We start from the raw sequence: 18,365 nt of genomic DNA on the forward strand, positions 1-18,365 counted from the left end.
GTGAATGTTACCACACAACGTCAAAAATATTTATTATTTTTACAAAATGTTAAAACTTATTTCTAAATCATTTTATATACAAGTTAAATTAGAACAATCGGTCAATGCTTTTGGAATTAGCGGGAATCTTTTCCTGATTTCCTTTGTTCAGTGTTCAGCTTAAAAAAGACCTTCGATTTGTCCCGTTTCCGTGTTCAGGTCGATATCGTATATAGCAGGACGGGTGGGAAGACCCGGCATTTTGGTGACCTCACCGCACATGGCCACAACGAAGCCGGCTCCGGCTGAAACGTATACGTCCTCCACGTCCAAGGTGAAACCTTTGGGGGCGCCCTTGATCTTGGCATCGCCCGTGAACGAGCCGGAAACCTTGGACATGCAGATAGGAAGGTTGCCAAAGCCCTAATACGCCCAAAAATGTTATAAAATAGTTTATATAATAAAAAACAATATTAACTTACAGCTTCCGTCAGCCGCTTGACTTTCTCCTCGGCTGCAGGCGAGAGCACCACCTTTCCAGCACCGTACATGGTCGTGGCGATCTTGTTCATCTTTTCCAACAGCGGCAGCTCCAGATCGTAAAGCAGTCGGAACTGATTTCCCTGTTCGCAGGCCTTGATAACAGCATCAGCCAACTCTACAGCTCCGGCTCCTCCATCAGCCCAGTGGGTGGCTACTACAGCGGCGAATGCACCTGCCTCCAGAGCCGCCTTCTTGATCAGCTCGTGTTCCGCTGGAGTGTCCGCCGAATGGGCATTCAAACTCACCACCACGGGCATGCCGAAGGCTTTGCCGTTGGCAATGTGCTGCAGCAGATTGGGTAGACCCTTCTCGACGAGCTCCAAGTTCTCCTCGGTGTATTGCTTGTTCAAGGGGGCTCCTGGTGTGACAGGTGCTCCGCCTCCATGCATCTTGATGGCCCTCACTGTGGCCACCAGAACCATGGCATTCGGTTTGCGTCCGGATGTGCGGCACTTGATGTTGCAGAACTTCTCCATGCCAATATCTGAACCGAATCCAGCCTCTGTGCAGACGAATCCATCCTTGCCCACCAGCTTCAGGCCAATTTCATCGGCAATAATGGAGTTGCAACCGTGGGCAATGTTGGCAAAGGGACCAGCGTGCACTAGCACTGGAGTTCCCTCGAGGGACTGCATCAGGTTGGGCTCGAGAGCATCCTTGAGAAGAACGGCTAGGGCGCCAGTAACACCCAGATCGTCAGCGGTCACCGGCTTGCCCTTTTTGTCAAAAGCCACCACCATGTCGGCCAGCCGCTGCTTCATGTCCTCCAGGCATCGAGCTAGAGCCAGCACAGCCATAATCTCACTGGCCACTGAAATGGAGAATCTAGTCTCTCTCGAAATACCCTTTTCAGTAGGCGATCGTCCAACGGTAATGGTTCTCAGATACCGATCGTTGATGTCCACCACACGCTCCCACATGATGGTCTCCGGATCGATTTCCAGCCGGGCGAATGAGCCATACTCCTCTTCGGTCAGAGTATCGGGATCGGTCTTGGTAATACCCAGTTTCTGGAGACGGCGCAGTTGGATAGGGCTGAATTTTCGCTGACCCTTGACCTTGGGCACCAATCTATCGTACAATGCCTTGTCCTTTTGGGTGTTCTCGTGGAAGATGCGGGTGTCCAGCTGGGCGGCCAGCAAGTTATTGGCTGCAGACACCGCATGAATGTCTCCTGTCAGATGAAGATTGAACTCCTCCATGGGAATCACCTGTGCGTAACCACCGCCAGCTGCTCCTCCTTTGATGCCAAAGGTTGGACCCTGAGAGGGTTGTCTGAGAGCAGCCATGGTGTTCCTTTCCTTGTGAGCTCCCAGAGCCTGGACCAAGCCCATCAGCGTGGTGGTCTTACCCTCGCCCAATGGAGTGGGTGTCATACCGGCAACCACCACATAGTTACCCGCCTCCTTATCAGCCAGACGCTCCAGAACTGACAGTGAGATCTTAGCCTTCTTGTTGCCGTACAGGGAAACCTCCCGCGCCTCCAGTCCAATCTCCTTTGCTAGCAGGGCAATGTCCTTTGGTTTTTGGGCGCGGGCAATAACAATATCGCTAGGCACGGGACGCAGAGGCTTAAGGGGCAGCGGTTGCAGATCCCACTGGCTTCTGAGCAAGCGCTCCAGGGATCGGGCCGCCGATCGTACGGTGTTCTTCATCAGCATGGCCACCGTCATGGGTCCAACACCACCAGGCACAGGAGTAAGATGTCCGGCCACCTGAAGAGCCTCTTGGTAATCCACGTCGCCCACCAGCCTACTGCCACTGGCTTTGCTGGCGTCTGGAAAGAACCAAATAAGGAATAAGACAAGCTCAGATCATAGATAGGTTCATCCCGATCGGGAGCTGTTCCCTAACTAAATCTCGACAGCATATTTTTTTTTTTTGAAAACAAAATCAATTCTTATCTCCGAGGGTTAGGAGTTCCACTAGGGGGTCGATTCCGTTGATAAGCGATTGAGGGGAAATCAGTAAACAAGTGGAAACATTTGGTTTGCTCTTTTGAGATAGGAAAAATATTTCATATTATCTATATAAAAGCCTACTAAATCGGTAGATTATGCTTTTTTTTATGCTAGAAAGCTAATTAAGTTTAAAGAAAAGTGACCGGGAGGTGACTTACCTGGCTTCACATTGATTCCGCAATCGATGACCACGGCTCCAGGCTTTATCCACGAGCCCTTAACCATCTCAGCCACTCCGATTCCTACAACCAAGATATCGGCACTTCGAGTGATCTCCTCCAGGTTGCGAGTCTTTGAGTGGCACACAGTGACCGTAGCATTAGCCCACTTGAGCAGCTCAGCGGCTGGAGTGCCCACGATTTTGCTGCGACCCAGGACAACAGCCCTAGCTCCTGCAATCTCTACACCTGAACGGCGGATAAGCTCTAGACATCCCCAAGGTGTGCAGGGCAGGAATCCTCCCAGATCGCCGATGGCAAGTCGGCCTTCGTTTACCGTGTGCAGGCCATCAACATCCTTTTCGGGAGAAACGGCGTCCGTAATGCGATGTGAGTCGATTTTAGTGTCGCAGTCCAAGGGCATTTGCACTATGATTCCATGTACGCGGGGATCTTCGTTCAGGTCGTTAATCTATAGTGAAATTTCAGTTCGATTATTATCGATTTTATCACATTAAACAATCTCATATTTACATTATAATCAGGTAATAATTATAGTGATAATTAATTAACATTTTTTAAGCCTTTTCACATAACAAAAAGATTTGCCATTGCATAACCCCCTCAATCGCATACGAACCTTATCGAGTAGTTCCAATTCGGTGATGGATCGGGGCAGCTGGACGTGGGCGGCATCGATGCCAATCTCTGTAGCCGCCTTAATCTTCATTCGGATGTAGACGTTGGAGTCCTCACGTCCGCCCACCTGGACGATCCTCAAGCCGGGCGCAAAGTCTGGCGATTGCTTGGTCATAGCCGCCACCTCGTTGCGCAGCTCCTCGCGAATGGATCTGTTTTTAGGAGAGAGATACCATAAAGCATTGATCTAACATGTGAGTAAGATATCCCAGCTTACTTGGCCACCGCCGTGCCCGATATAATCTTGGCCTCGCTCATCTTGATCGCCGGTTCTGCTCTCCACTCCTCGCTGAAAAAACGTAAGCCCGTAAAGTACTTTTGTCGGAAAGACCGAAAATTCCGCCTCACTAGCCACGCCAACTCGGCTCGCGCAATTCAACTGAGCGGAGTATTCCACGGGCAGCTCTATCTATAGCCTACATAGGTGCTCTGCCCCGCCCCTCTACACTTTTTAATCCCGCTCCCTTATCAGCCGCCCTACAGATTATCGGTTTCGTGTTTCTGCCGGGTCACATCTTAGCGATAGGCACATCGTGAACCATATTGACTGACGTATGCCAGCGGCTCTATGGGCCACAATATATGATCCATCTCCCGATCAGTGTAAGGAAAACAACCGCAGAAGTGTGAATGGTAAACATATACCATGGCAACGATCGTGGAAAATTGCTGGCAAAAGTAATTTCCATATCAAATCCAAATGTCACTGATATGAAGCACTTGAAGTAGCACTCAAAAGTTCAACGAGCTCATAAACCAGGGAGATGGAAATCAATAAATTGGTATTATGTAAAAACACTTTTTTTTCGTAATTGAAGATTACTATTAAAATCTAGACCGAATCGGTTCCACTGTAGCAAACTATTTCTCTACCTGGCAATTAACAGCAATTTCCTAATCTAACTAAACAAAAAACTGCCCAAAACCCAAAACATTCTGCACGAGAACCACAAATAACTCCGGTAAATAGATAAACCAGTCCTTATCATCAGGTGCCAATTGGTTGGCCAGATAACCAAATCAGTTTAAACATACACAGCATAAAGTGAGATAGAGAGAAACATAGACATAGAGATTGAGCATTTTGAACTAGACCGAGGGAATTTATTGACATGCTTTTAGTTTGTTTTGATGGCTGCTCTCAGCTTGGCGGATCGACTGCGTGTATTTCTGGCCACTTCCTCGGCATCTGGGACGATAACATGGCGATGGAGTTGCTTCCAATTCTTCTTAATAAATGATTCCAACATATCCGGCTCATCTATGGTATAGTAGCTGGAGTACTTGAGAGGCAAGGCATTTGCAGCTCCGGCCACGACGTTTCCATTGATGTGGCGCTTCACGATGGTGTCCTCCAGCGAGTGAAAAGTGATGGTTACCAAGCGACCATCAACACGGAGGATTTCGTTGGCCAAAACCATACCGTAGTTGATCTCATTTAGCTCGTTATTAACGAATATTCGAATAGCTTGAAAGGTCTTGGTGGCTGAGTGGGCTGGCCTGCGAAGCTTATCCTTCCTGATTCCACCATCCATGATATTTTCCACTATATCCGCTAGCTCCCTGGTGGTCTCAATTTTAAAAAGAGCATTGCGTGCGTCTATTAGTCCTCTAGCTATCTTCTTGGCCGCCTTCTCTTCCCCATACATTCGTAGAATCTTCACCAGGTCACCTTCTTCTATATGAGCCAACACCTCGGCAGCTGTAACTCCTCCGCTTTGACCACCATCCATTCGCATGTCCAGCGGTCCGTCCTTGGAGATGGAGAAGCCCCTGACGGCCTCATCGAACTGCATGGAACTGCAACCGAAATCAAAGAGCATCCCGTCCACTGAGTTCTTGGCCAGGCCATGTTCCTCAAAAAGCTTTGGTATATCGGAGAATTTTCCCAGAAGGGGAATCAGCCTGCCCTTGTACTCCTCTGATTCGCTCATCTGGCGGGCCAGTTGGTGGGCCACGGGATCTCTATCCAACGCGTAGACCTTGGCCTCGGGACATTTCTCTAGAATACGTCGCGTATGACCACCAGCTCCAAAAGTCATGTCGAAATAGATGCCTCCGGGAACAGGATCCAAGTAATCAATAGCTGTGTTGAGGAGCACTGGGACATGGGGAGGAGAAGCTGCCGCCGCCTTTGCATCAATTGCGTTTCGTCTCAAGTATTCCAGTCTCAGTCTAGTGGGGATTAGGAGTCGTTTAATCATGGTTCTACTTCTTTTTGGAGCCAGCTCCCTCGTTAAGATATTGCAGAAACTCGGAGCTCAGAACTTGGCTGCACTGCGCGGCGGTTAGTCCCGTAGCCGTTGATTCGTAGATGCGCGGATACTTCTTGGCGTGGACGTTGTTAGAGAGTCTCTCTAGAGCATCAATCTGGCGGCTCAGCTCCTTATCTGTCGCTCCGTCCTCGAGGCTAGTGAGCTTGGTCACCTGTTTGCGAATCTGCTCGCCGAGATCCCTTTTTTATGGGTGAGAGGAGAGAAAGTTTAGTGGCATTGGCGACTAATAGTGTGATTGTGTGTGATTTCTGTGGCGGATGTTCGTTCCATGCGGCGCAGCTGGTCAGGAGATTCGTTCACTTTCCCGGAAGTATGGGTTTGGCTTGCAAAACCACTCAGATGGTCGTGTAATTGAAAACCATTAAGAGAAAAACTAACGACGAGCAACTGTGGCCATAAAGTTACCTTAAAAAATAACAAATGCCTAAGCTCATACTAAAAACGATTATATTGCACGATTCCTGCCTTTTCTAGAATTAAAATTCTAGATGCCTAGGTATACATTTATTACAATTACACCTTGAAATTCAGATACAATTTTATAGGATTTCTAAGCCTTCATAGAAAAGGTTATAAATTGTATCAAGCAAAACGCCTCTACATATCAAATATGTCTGTAATTATCCAGAGATAATTATAAGCACACTTTTTATATACCAATTAGTTTATTGAATGCAAAATTTTAATAAGTTATACCAAATAATATTTTCACAAACTTACTCGAAACCATAGCCTAAAAGAAACTTTGCCGACTCCAACTGATAAGAGAATTTCGAAGCCATTTTTTTTTTTTACTTAAACAATTAAGTTTAGAAGATGTCTAAAGCTCAAAAAAACTGGTAAGACAATGTAAGCCTTTTAAGCCAAGTAAGTCGACTAAAGCCAAGATCCACATCTGACCAGGCTAGAATCGGCGAAATAAGATCCATAAGTCGTACGGTCAGCTGGTGTGGAACTTAAATTTCTTGGCGCGCCGGCAGGTAAAGAACTTCATAAGTAAATACCTCAAACATTCACTGTTGCTTTACTGATGTGATAAATCATAAAGCTCTTAAACAATGCAATGTATAACGATTGCACTTTAATTCAAATAAATGAAATTTCTGGGCAATATTTGTTTGTTAGATAATCTAATGTGGTTGCGCCGCCAGAACGAACATTCGTGATTTATTTGATTTGTTTTTTATGCTCACCTGCCGACTTTTGATTTCTCCGCTGGCCACTTTTCAAGAACTTTCAGGAATCTCTGGTATTGCGCCGACATAATTGTTTAAGCTTAAAAATTAAAATTAAACAAGTTGCAGCGCAACAAAAACACACGTTCTTACTAGAGGTGGTAGCAAAACGATGTTTGTTCGATATTATCAGTAAGGGTATTCCCTCAACAGTTAAATGGAAGAAATTAAAAATTCGACAGCTCTTAAATGAATTCTTAAAAACATTTTCGTTAGTTTTTATTTATTGTAGAAAATTGTTGTTAAATTCTAGAAGTCAAACTTTATCTGAGTACTTCAAATGACTAAAATTAAAAGTTTTCGTTCAGCTATCGATAATCTTTTGTATTATGTTGATAGTCCACTGATATCGATAACTGAAATAAATTTCAAAAAAATTTGAAAAGGCTGTTATATTATGAATATAAGACGTAGGCAACTTTATCTTTTGATTTCAGTTAAGTCCAAACTACAATCGCAAATCAGATTAATTCTTGGTTTTATTTCACAACGACTAAAATGCGGCTTAAACACAATCGGTTAGCTTAGCTAATAAAATTCATGCGTTTGTTTAAAATTAAGAGCATCATAATTGGTAAAAGAAAACTACGGGCTAATACAGGTTTACGAGTAAATGTAACGTGGTTATGAGAGTACACCCCAAAATGGTTAAATGCTAAATTTTTGTTGCTGTTTGCTTATAATTTCGCTATTGCTGATCCTACGCTCTTCTGCCCTCCGGTTTCAGAAGTTGCAACTTGGTGGAAATGGGTCTCAGCGAGGATGAGGACAATGGCGATGAGGACGATGACGACGGTGACGACAGTGACGATATGGATGTGGATGTTCCTGACGATGTGGAGTACGGATATATGGTGCTGCCACTGCTGCTGGAGAATATCGGAGTTGTGCTGGTTCGACTGAAAGGCGCTGGATGGGAATACTCTGAAACGGGCTGAGGTTCTGTTCCTCGGAATTCTTGCGGCAGCTCTCCTCTAAATACCCCAAATTGAGGGGTAGTTCGAACGAGCTGCTCCAAGGGTGTAAGCCCATACTGAGCATGTCGCTGATGGACTCCACCATTGTCTACGGCATCCAATTTGGGTGGTAGCACCAGACTACTGTCCACCACTGACTTGCCATCGAAGGTATAGAGCGCTCCACTTGGTAGACTGGCATGGGGAACCTTCCGGTTGTCCGGTGGCAGGTAGTAGGTGTCAATCCGCTCCGCAGCAGCTGCCACTCGGTCGTCCATTTCAAGTTCCATCTCATCCGCATAAATATCCTCTTCGTCGGGTCCAAAGAGGTCCTCTAGGAGTTCGTGTTCAGGTTTTTTGGTTGTAGTGGTGCTTGGAATCTCTTTTGTAGTTTTTACTGCTGCCTTCTTGGTTGTTTCTTCCAGTAGCTCATCATCATCTTCAAGTGGTTCGAGTACCACTTCCTCATCGGTTATCTCCTCTCCAAAGAGTTCATCCAAAGTGGGCTTTCTCAACTCCGAGGCGGATGGCAGGGCGTGCTCCACAGCTGAGGAAGGTAATCTCAAAGCCGAAGCCGTAGGACTAACCTCCTTTACATTTACCCTTAGAACCTTCGAGGCATTGGTACTATCCAAAGGAGATGGTATAAACATGGGCTCAAAGCTCTGGGTTTCACTGCCACCCTGCTGAGCTGTCAGAAATAGCGTATCCGTTTCCATTACCTCGTCGATTTCAGTGCCAGGATCTTCTCGGCGATGGGCCACCTGGTCTATGATCTCCTTGGGCAATTGGACACCACTGCCATCAGTTCTCATGATGGGTCGGAAGCCGCTCTCCACGATCACGGTATCGGGCTTAAAACCCTGATTCACAGCAGGTCGCATGCTGGCGATTTCTTCTTGGGATGGTTCCTTGACAGGAGGGCGTTTAACCAACGGCGTGGTCGTGGTTGTGCTGCTAACGGAACTAGCACCAGTAGGGGGAGTAACAATCGGTTTCTGTTCAACCTTTCCGCCTGGTTTATTAAAGAAGGCCGTGTTTTGTAGAGAGCCCTGCGGTTCCAAGTCTACATAGGGTACTGGAATTTTAGGTTTACCCTTGACCTTCAGTCGCTCTCCTTTCTGGTTCAGCCCACCAAGTCCTCCGCCCAATTCAGTGGGTTGCCCCAGGAGTAGGACAGAGGCAGCAAGCGGTTGCAGTGGGAAGGGTTTTTCCTTGACGAAAGGCTTCAGCAATCCCGGCACTGGCTTCCTGTAGTGACTCACAATCAAGGAGGGCTGCTGCTGCAGTAAGACGGGCAGCTGCTGTGGATGCGGATGCAGGTGGGGATGTTGCTGCGGTAGTATGGGCCTGGAGGCCGGCACTTTCTTGATCGGAGCAGGGAAAGGTCGACGGCCGGGCAGCTTAACCGGATGGAAGAGCGGAGCGTTCTGCGGCGGACGCAAAAACTCAGAGAGTCCAATGGTTTTCTGGGCCAGCGCTGGAAGATTAGCGGTTAGATTGTGATGATGCAAATGGACATGCGGATGCAGGGCATGCTGCGGATGTTGGTGCAGGCGATGCAAGTGCGGGGGATGGTGGATGAGATGGGGAACAGCCGCGTAAATGGGCAGCTTAAGATTGGCGGGGGATGGTGAGGCAGATGGGGATGGGAATACGGATGGAGATGTATTCAGCTTGTGGGCATGGGTCTCCCCCAGCAGAATCTCGGGTCGCGAGCTGATCTCGGTCGGGGTCACGTTCGGTTTCTGGTGCGGATACGGAATCGGGTTCTGGTTGGGATGGTTCAGAGGGTTCAGATTCGGGTTCTTCATTAGGCTCTCCTCGAGAGCCTCAGCAGCGCGGATGCCATCTGAAATCAGTTTGGTTATTTCCGAAGATTTCGTTATTTCAAAACTCAGTTTGGGCGGTGTTCCGTTCATATTGTGGTTCTTAATCAAATCAGTTTGGTGCTTCAATAAAAAATTATCGTTGGCGCTGACCTTGGTTTCGTGCCGGACGGACGCCTCTCCGGCGTACTCCTCGTGCACGGGTGCCGGTTCCGCTCCGGTTCCTTCCACCGGCAGCCGGATCTCGTGGCGATCCGAGGCGGCTCCCTTGAGTCCGCCCGCTTCCGAGTCACAGGCGTCATGTACGTGGATCTTCCATCCCAGATAGCGATGTGTGAAGCAGTGATAGTAGACTGTGTCCGGTGTGTTCCTGTCTGGCTTCCAGCTTATCACTCCCGGCTCTCCAGCATCGCACTTTAGGGTCAAAGTGCGCTGATAGGCTCCAAACGATTGGTAGTCGTCCGCCGGAGGACCCTCCACGTCTGGCGTCCAGTTGCAGAGGCGGCCAACGCCAGTGGGCGTGACTTGGCCAGACCGGGAGCGATGCACTCCGGCGTAGATGCGAACGGACTGGAAGGAGCATCAGAATTAGGGGCTATCATATTTTATCAGCAATGCAACTAACCTTCTTCTCCTCCTCGCGTTTGTGCTCGTATCCTCCCACAGGATCGTCACTGATGTAGAATGGATGGTACTTGGCCGGAATGTCGGGGTTGTTGCCGCCCTCCACCACAAAGGTGTAGGTCCTGCCGCGCACCACATGGATTTCAGGGATCAGAAGCCCGTTGATGTACCAGGAAATTCCCCAGCCGACGTGTCCTAAGATATAAGAAAGATATATCGCTATTCTGGCCTTCAACTTCTTAGAGAGATGCACCTGTGATGGCTGGATATCCGTGCTTTCCTCCCGTGGGTCCCATCTGAGCATAGAAAACTCCATCCTCAGGTTCGTGACACTGGATGGCCGGGATGTCCCAGGCGCCGTTACTGTTGACTGGCTTTGGTGTGGGCACTGGACGTCTTTGGGTGATGATGGCCGTTTCCTGGCGCCTCTGCGGTGGCTGGCGATGCAAGGCCTCCGCCCTATTCTCGTAGAACTCCTCGTCGGGCTCAACATTGGGTCTTCCTGCTGGTGGATAACCAGCTCCTCCAGTTGAGCTCTGTGCAGCTGGAGCCGAGTCCTCCTGTTCAGAGGAGTTGCGAGCTCCCTCAGGCAGAGGACAATTCCACTTGGGCTGACGACCGAACTCGATCTGGTGCAGATGCTTATTGTAGAACGTGTGGAAGGAGACCTCTCGGTAATCATTCAGTGGTCCAATAGCCCAGACCACAGATTCCGCTTCCGTAATCGAGATGGGCAGATCCAGACGATCCGTGGCTGCCAGAGATCTTTGGTAGGTCACAATGGAATAGCCATTCACCATGGCGGCATTTAGCAGACGAATGGAATTGGTCTTCTCAGAGATCTTAGTGTCTGGGCAGGCACCGCGTCCACCTGAACATTGGGCCTTGCCCTCCAGGAAGTAATCGGTGGCGAAACCATTTCCGGTTTGAGGATCAACCCAGGCCACCACAGCATCTGCACCGATCATCTGGCTGATGTTCTTGCTCGGCGAGATGCCAAAGGACATGTAATTGTTCGGTTCTGTGGGGATATAATGGGGGTGAGAGGAAGATAAGGGTAAAAGATTTAGGGATATGAGAGATCTCACACCAAAGAAAGGATCTGATAGGGAAAAGCTAAAGGTTAGTTTTTCTAAAATTCTAAACTTTAAGCTATAAATCATTTTTCAAGTGCAGTTAAATTCTATAGGAAGTTATTTAAGCCCCGCAATCAACGAAAGTTGATCGCCCCAATTCTGACCTGGTTAACCGGTCGGCAGGCATTTTCCTGGTGAAAATTCCTGCCAGCATTCTTAGCGGTTGCAAATTGCCCAGATTGGAGTAAGACCAGTGGCGGTTGGCGGTTGGCGGTTGGTTATGGCCAAAGTATGCCTGCCCATGGTGCTCTGCTAATAATGGCAGATGGAGCCAGCAAATCGCTGTCGCCGCTTCACCACACCACAACCCATCGCATCCATTTGTCCACCACCCCATCCCAGCCAGCAGCTCGAGTTGCGCAATAAAACCAGTCGTCATAATTCGCAACTTGTTATTCTGCCAAGCGATGCTGCTGCCATGGATGTGGCTGTTTCTGCTGTGCTGTGGATGCTGCTGATCGGTCAATTTGGATGCTAACTGGATTTTATTGTTGCCATCTCTCGGCTTGCTCCCTGCTGCTAACTGTACTCGATAAAATGTCAAAGCATCATAAATCACCAGCAGCAGATAAGCCAGCAGGCAGCATGCTTTTGACTTTCCGCCGAAGGCTTGTCACCAAATGGGATAGGTCAGAGCAAGGGATTGGGCTTATGAAGAAGACTTCATCACGTTTGCTGTTTTTTATGGACTTAAAAACTTTTAAATTGAATTTGATTGAAGATTAAACTCTGTTTTTTTTAGGATTTAAAACAATTAACTAAACATAAACAGAAAATCATAACTGATTAAGTAACTAAACAAAGTAGACACCCACAATGAAACACAAAGCTAAGTTCTTTACAGTCTGCTGAACTCCTACCTAACAGGTACAAGGGGGCGAACTTCCGGCTATTAGCAGCAGTTAGCACCCAGAGGCAACCCCACAGACTTACCCAACTTGGCCACCAACTGGACCACGATGCTCTCGCCGGCCACTGCCCAGCGCACCTCGAATGCCAGATCATCGTAGAGCACCTCGCAGTTGAGCTTCGACTGGAAGAGATTGGTTAAAGGGAAGGTTCGATTGGATTGGATTTGGTGGGTACGGATTACGGGCTTGTCAGGTGATGGCACGGGGGATGTACAGTGCGGGTGTCTGTGTGTGTGTGTGTGGGTGGGTGTGGGTGGGTGTGGACTGGATGGAGAGAGGGAGGAGGAGAAAGCTTGGCCAAAGTTTTAAATTTTGAGCATACCCGAAATGTTTGCATTTTTGTTTTGCTGTTTTCGAAAGATTTTTGCTTTTTGAATGGTTTTTATTATACAAAATGAAAAATGTTTGTTTTTGATATCGCTTGGGGGTTAGTAGATCGATCACAAGGATGTGTGTGTGTGTGTGGGGTGTGTGTGTGTGTTGGTGTGTGTGTATGTGTGGTGTTCTATGTGTTTGTGTTGTGCATTTTGCGTGTGTATTTGTGGATTGGTTTTCGAGGTGGAGGAACAATTTGGACTCAGTCCCACACAGATTTCATTTTGTATAAGACGGAGCTCCCGGAGCTCAAGCAAAAGCTGATCAAGACAACAAAACACAAAATAACAAGCAGGTGAGTATTACATCGACACATATATTATAGAATGTGTTGCACATATGTATGTATATAAGTATATAAATATATATATATATTTATTTTGGATCTCTCCTCCTCCTCCAACTCCTCCTCCTCCTCATTAGCCGCCATCCGTCCAGCTTACAGTCTAGGAATTTCCGGTCACGACTCTCGTTGTGCCGGATCCGATTCGAATCGATTGATAAATATTTTGCATATACACAACAATAAATACGATTGCATAAATAGAGTTACACACACAGTTACACCCTTCTAGCAGTAGCAGTAGTAGTAATCAGCGCTGCAGCTCGCTTAAGATCTGGCTGGCGTTCTTCTTTACCTGTGGGCTGATTCCCAGCATCTTCAGCGAGGGCGGTACATTGAGTCCGTCCGGCAGGCGAACATGTCCGAAGTCCACAGTGAAGGCCTCACACCAAACGCCAAAGTGACCGATATCAAAGATGGTCAAATCCTCTGGCAGGGTCAGCACAATGGTCTTGCGTTCGTAGCGACGCAGCGGGTTCTCTTTGCCATTCTCGTCCGGAATCCTCAGACCCTCAGAAGTGGGCCTCTGGCCGCGACCAACCCAGAATTTGGCATCTGAAAATAATTGTCAGAGATAACTTTTAGCCAACATCTAACATTTTTTATCATCTAATTCCCTCTCCAACTCCATAAGAGCCAAAATAATCTCTTCTTTCAGGTTTCGGCTTATCATTAACATAAATTTGTATAACGATAGCTTAAGTCCCGATCTGGTATATATTGTTTTCATTATTTTTCGACACACAACTTCAGTGTGAATTCCCCTGAATGAAAATTCTTTTTTTTTAATTAATGCACTTCATTATTATCGTTTAAACTTGCCTTAAGTATTCTACGAAATAAACTTCTAAGTTTCTTTGGAATAATTGTTCATTGATAATAAAACAATATATGGCAGTGGGTAATTGGCCTGGTATTGTCTTACGAAGCAAAAATATATGTAGTTGAATATCTAATACGACGTAATGCCTTTGGATATTAAGCAAGCCTGATGATAGGTAATAATTTTCTGAACAAAATGTTATGCCTTTTTGAGTGCCACTCACCTGGCGCTTCACCATCGTAGCTGAAGTTGGGGACCAGCAGCGTCTGGGCATCCACGATGACAATGTTGTCAGAGGAGACGCCATGGACACCCCTCAGAGCACTGATCTTCTGTGGCCGCGGGAAGTCCAAGTTGGCTGGGATGGAGACATCACCAAAGTTCACCGCAAACTCATCGCACCAAACCGAGAACCATTTGATGTCGCGCAACGTTTTGCCCTCAGGCAGGGACAGAGTTACATCCTTGTTCCGATAACGACGTGTCAGGGAAGCAGTTCCACCGCGCTCATCCCTCAGTCGAGCGGCTCCCTCATTACTAGGCCGCGCCGTGTTTCCTACATAGAAGTAGGCCGCCGGCGCCTCACCATCGTAGTTGAATTTCTTGATGAAAATGGTGCGTGAGTCCACGGCGTACACATCCCCGGAGACACCGTGATGGAGGCGGGTTAGGGCTCCGATCTTGGTGCCATAATACGGGTAGGCAGCATCTCCAAAGTCAACAAAGCCTGCAAACACAGAAAACAATCACAAGAATCGGTGAGGCAAGCGGCCAAAACAAAAGACTTAGGCAACAAACTTGGCGCTAGCTGAGTCAGTGGGCAATGAACACACACACAGACACACACACACACACGAAATCTCCGCAGCCATTTAGCGACCACTTAATTAGTCGTACACTGGGGGAAATTTATGACTCTTAGATTGCTCAATGTGTGTATGGCACTGGGAGAAAAAGGTAAGCTGGTTTCATGGTTAATCAAAAAAGCTTTTCATATAAGAAAGTTAAGAAAGAAGAAGTAAGTATTAAATTCTGAATATGTTAAAACCAAAAATTAACATGACTCTAAGAAATATAAACCCCTCTAAAAACAAGGATAAGTTTTGTGCTTTGAATTTCCTTTATCTTAAAATAGAAACCCCTATCTCTGCCTGTGAAATGTTACCCCAAAATAACCTCTTTAACCACCTTTGCTAATTATTTGCTAATTTATAAATTAACTTAATTATTTCTTTAGGCATTCAACTTCAGTGTGAGTGCCTTTAATTTGCATATCAACGGGTTCTAGACAACAAACAAATAAACCAAAACAATCGAATCAAACACCGTTTGGAGATGGAGATAGCCATGTGTCATAGCCAGAACCCGATCAGAGCGGTCTTTGTTCTTGGGGCACAGGAAGTTTCGGATTTACGGATTTACGGCAAATAAATTTTGAATACAAGCCGAAAGTTCGTGAGGCGTGTAACATCAAAACAAAACCAGGTCTTAATGGGAACTAATTCTCGTTAAGAGATGAATGGTTCTAAGCCTACTTTAATGGGCCAACTTTGTTGGCTTTGCTGGCTGGTGGGCTGGCGAATTTCGTTTTCAAAAATTCCCACTTCACCTTCACAAACTTGTTGTTGTTATTGTTATTGTTGTTGAAATTCAATTTATCTGTGTTTTATTACAATCTTTTTGTTGGTATCGTTTGTGCTTTGTTTTTTGCATGGGCCATAAACACGTTTGGTTTTTTTTTTTTTTTTTTTTTTTTCGTTAACTGCCATCAAATGGTTTGTCGGGGCGACATGGTCGCCATGGCCTGCAGTTATTTTTTTTTTTCATTTTTGACACAACCCGATTGGTTTTTTTTCAGATTTCAGATTTTTAACCGCTGGCCGGTTCACTTTTCCGTGGCCATGGCTTCGGCTGCTCCAAATTTTGCCCAGACGCGGACGAGTCTTTCTCGTTTGCCAGAATCTGGCCAGTTTTTGTCGGCCACTGATCTGATCTGCCCAACCGATTTCCGCCTGGCTGGCCCAGAATCCATCATTGATTTGAAGCTCACTTTGGGGGCACTTGCGAGATCGTATGCAAAATGCCAAAGGTGTAATTAAAATCACTGAACACCAACAGCAACAGCAATAGCAACAGCAACAAACTCGAAGTCTTATTAATGATGATCGGGCTAAAGTCAGACGGAGCCATTAGCCTGGCGTGGGCACTCAACTATTGGCTAAGCCAACCCAACGAACTGGTTGGGGGCAATTGCCAATCATCTGAAGCGACTCGCATTGCAAAATCAATGGATTTCCAAAAGCATCAAAGACATAATTCACTTGGAAATTCACTCATGTAGCCATATTTTAAAATCTTCGATATATTCAAATTGAGACGGCGAAGTGAGTGATAAAATCTAATTAGAAATCCATAAATAAAAGGCGTGTAATGGTGGCTTTTGATCTTCCGATTAATTCATCGAATTAATTCGATTTCGAGCTTTTAACGATTTAACATGCAATATCAATTAAGATATATATTCTCTTTCTCTTTTCGTTCTGATTTGATCAAGAAATTTGTTATTTCGGTGAACAAAAATATCACAAAAATTATTCTTAAAAATGTAAATCAAATTTTATCAATTTCAATTTTGTTTTAAGGAGCTGTTGTAGGTTTTCTAGTTAATATCATTTTACCTTAATGGCAATCTAATAGTTTTACCTAACTTTAACTAGCAATATCCCCCCCATATATCCTCTTAACTCTTCACACTGACCAACCAACCCAGAGACCTACTTTCCCAGCGGCTTTTCCAGTCTAGCTAGGAGGTCTTCGAAATGGTATCAAGGAAACATGTTAGCAATTTATGCAAATCTCCAGTGGAAATGCTAATGCAGTCCGTCCGTGGGACAATTGTGGAGTTGGTCAGCGGCGGTTCAACGGTCAGCGCGATCATAAAAGCTGATGAATATTCAAATGGCTGCTGCTGTTGATGCTGCTGCTGCTGCCACCGCACTCACAAAAGATGATATATATATATATATATCGTATTCGGCGTGTCATTGAGATGTGTGGGCTCATTGTCTGGGCCATAAATACAGGCCACTAATCTAGTTTCAGTATAGCTCAATCTCAGTATATCTCAGCATCTGTGTCTCTATTTGTATCTCTATCTGTATCTGTATCTTTATCTGCAGCTGTGTCTGCATCGCTATCCGTTCAATTTGCATCACAATGGCACTTATAAATCATTGCCCGGGGTACTTACAGCTTAATGCGGCCAATAGGCCAAATAGCAGCAGCCAAGGTTTATCCTTCATTGCCAACATGGCTAACGGTTGCTAACTTGAGTGTGTGTCTGGGGTTTATATTTTTCTTATTTTTGTGTGACTGTGTGGGTGTTTTGGGCTGGGGCCCCGATTTTATTTCAATTTATTCCAGCAGGATGTGTTTATCCTGATACTGGCAATCACACACACTCGGGGGGTATAGAGAGATCTTCACTCGCGAATCAAAATTGAATTTCGAATCGATCCAGGAATCTTTTTTTTTCAAAGGGGTTCCACTGAGCCTGGGATCTCGCGACCGGACGCAACGAACTCCAAAACCGCACTGATCGCCAACGACGCTGAGTCTGCGCTGTCAGCAAAGAGTTGAGCTTCTGCCCTCCTCTCCCGCTCTCTCTGCCAGCGCTGGCAGAACTGTTTGGGGTCTGGTTTGCTACCAATGTTGCTGCCGTCGCTGTTGCTGTTGCTGTTGCTGCTGTTTTTACTCTGGATGTTGCTGTTGTGTTATTGATATGGCTGCACCTACAGCTGATGTTGCTGTTGTGTTGAACCAGGTTGCTGCTATGATTGCAGATGAAGCTGCTGCTGCTTTTAAAAGTTGGTGTTGTTGTTTCAGGTTTACCTTTGCTATTCTGGCTGCTTGTGTTGCTCGTAATGTTTTAATAGTTAGTGTTGAGCAGTTACATAGCTCCTGTTACCTTTTATGTTGCTGATGTTATTATAAATATTCTGTTATTGTTGCCATAGCATTGCTACTTGTGCAGCTAATGTTGCTAATGTTACTGCTGATGTTGCTAATGTTACTGCTGTTCTTCCTGTTGAGCAGCTTAGCTGTCACAGTTAATACTGCTGCCTTTGAGTGTTATTGCTGGGCTGATGTAATTTCCATTTCTGCAGGCAATGTTGCTGCTGTTACTGCTGATGTTGCTAATGTTCTTGCTGTTAAGCACCTTAGCTGTCGCTGTTAATACTGCTGCCTTTGACTGTTATTGCTGTGCTGATGTAATTTCCATTTCTGCAGGCAATGTTGCTGCTGCACTCCTGGCGTTGTTGTGTTGTTATTATTATTGGCATTTTTGCAGACTGTGTTGCTGATGTTACTTAAGCTTTTAATGTTATGGCTGCTGTTATCTACACTCTCAGCGTTGCTGTTCCTATCATGCCCACACTGTTATTGCTTTTTGACTTGCGATCCATTGCCTGGCTTACCAGTGACCCACTGTTGCCTTTATGTTGTTATTGCTGCCC

General features: G+C 46.1%; 3 protein-coding genes across 6 annotated transcripts; all 3 read right to left on the reverse strand.

The window, feature by feature from the left end:
• Window position 1: 1 nt before the first annotated feature.
• LOC108116356 (C-1-tetrahydrofolate synthase, cytoplasmic) lies at window positions 2-6,954 on the reverse strand. 3 transcript variants are annotated; one of them, XM_017228180.2, is made up of 6 exons: window positions 6,810-6,954; window positions 3,558-3,629; window positions 3,282-3,492; window positions 2,642-3,113; window positions 462-2,299; window positions 2-402 (listed from the first exon to the last, which is right to left on the reverse strand). In XM_017228180.2, the coding sequence occupies exons 1-6, from the start codon at window positions 6,878-6,880 to the stop codon at window positions 160-162; spliced, it is 2,907 nt and encodes a 968-aa protein (XP_017083669.1). In that variant the 5' UTR covers window positions 6,881-6,954; the 3' UTR covers window positions 2-159. The 3 variants fall into 3 exon arrangements, with proteins under 3 accessions (XP_017083669.1, XP_017083668.2, XP_041674711.1); XM_017228179.2 differs by lacking the exon at window positions 6,810-6,954 and adding an exon at window positions 6,337-6,413; XM_041818777.1 differs by lacking the exons at window positions 2-402; window positions 462-2,299; window positions 2,642-3,113; window positions 3,282-3,492; window positions 3,558-3,629 and adding an exon at window positions 5,549-5,795.
• Window positions 4,416-5,544, reverse strand: LOC108116359 (probable methyltransferase-like protein 15 homolog). The gene has a single exon (XM_041818778.1). The coding sequence runs from the start codon at window positions 5,542-5,544 to the stop codon at window positions 4,459-4,461; it is 1,086 nt and encodes a 361-aa protein (XP_041674712.1). The 3' UTR covers window positions 4,416-4,458.
• A 358-nt stretch (window positions 6,955-7,312) lies between the features above and the next one.
• Window positions 7,313-17,507, reverse strand: LOC108116453 (protein Skeletor, isoforms B/C). Of its 2 annotated transcripts, XM_017228371.2 has the most exons (8): window positions 17,099-17,507; window positions 14,072-14,575; window positions 13,321-13,580; window positions 12,330-12,429; window positions 10,514-11,281; window positions 10,262-10,455; window positions 9,790-10,206; window positions 9,527-9,659 (listed from the first exon to the last, which is right to left on the reverse strand). In XM_017228371.2, exons 1-8 carry the CDS (start codon window positions 17,157-17,159, stop codon window positions 9,621-9,623), a joined length of 2,343 nt encoding a protein of 780 aa, XP_017083860.1. In that variant the 5' UTR covers window positions 17,160-17,507; the 3' UTR covers window positions 9,527-9,620. The 2 variants fall into 2 exon arrangements, with proteins under 2 accessions (XP_017083859.1, XP_017083860.1); XM_017228370.2 differs by having other exon boundaries at window positions 7,313-10,206; window positions 17,099-17,500.
• Window positions 17,508-18,365: the final 858 nt, after the last annotated feature.

The sequence above is a fragment of the Drosophila eugracilis genome, unplaced genomic scaffold (assembly GCF_018153835.1).
Source record: "Drosophila eugracilis isolate 14026-0451.02 unplaced genomic scaffold, ASM1815383v1 contig_367, whole genome shotgun sequence".
Lineage (NCBI taxonomy): Eukaryota > Metazoa > Arthropoda > Insecta > Diptera > Drosophilidae > Drosophila > Drosophila eugracilis.

Coding starts and splice junctions, on each gene's coding strand:
- LOC108116359 (XM_041818778.1), bottom strand. CDS start 5,544: ATGATTAAACGACTCCTAATCCCCACTAGACTGAGACTGGAATACTTG.
- LOC108116356 (XM_017228180.2), bottom strand. CDS start 6,880: ATGTCGGCGCAATACCAGAGATTCCTGAAAGTTCTTGAAAAGTGGCCA. Junction 3,493..3,557: donor TCGGGCACGGCGGTGGCCAA/GTAAGCTGGGAT, acceptor TCCTAAAAACAG/ATCCATTCGCGAGGAGCTGC. Junction 403..461: donor TCAAGCGGCTGACGGAAGCT/GTAAGTTAATAT, acceptor TGGGCGTATTAG/GGCTTTGGCAACCTTCCTAT.
- LOC108116453 (XM_017228370.2), bottom strand. CDS start 17,159: ATGTTGGCAATGAAGGATAAACCTTGGCTGCTGCTATTTGGCCTATTG. Junction 14,576..17,098: donor CCTATTGGCCGCATTAAGCT/GTAAGTACCCCG, acceptor CTGTGTTTGCAG/GCTTTGTTGACTTTGGAGAT. Junction 10,207..10,261: donor AACGCGAGGAGGAGAAGAAG/GTTAGTTGCATT, acceptor TGCTCCTTCCAG/TCCGTTCGCATCTACGCCGG.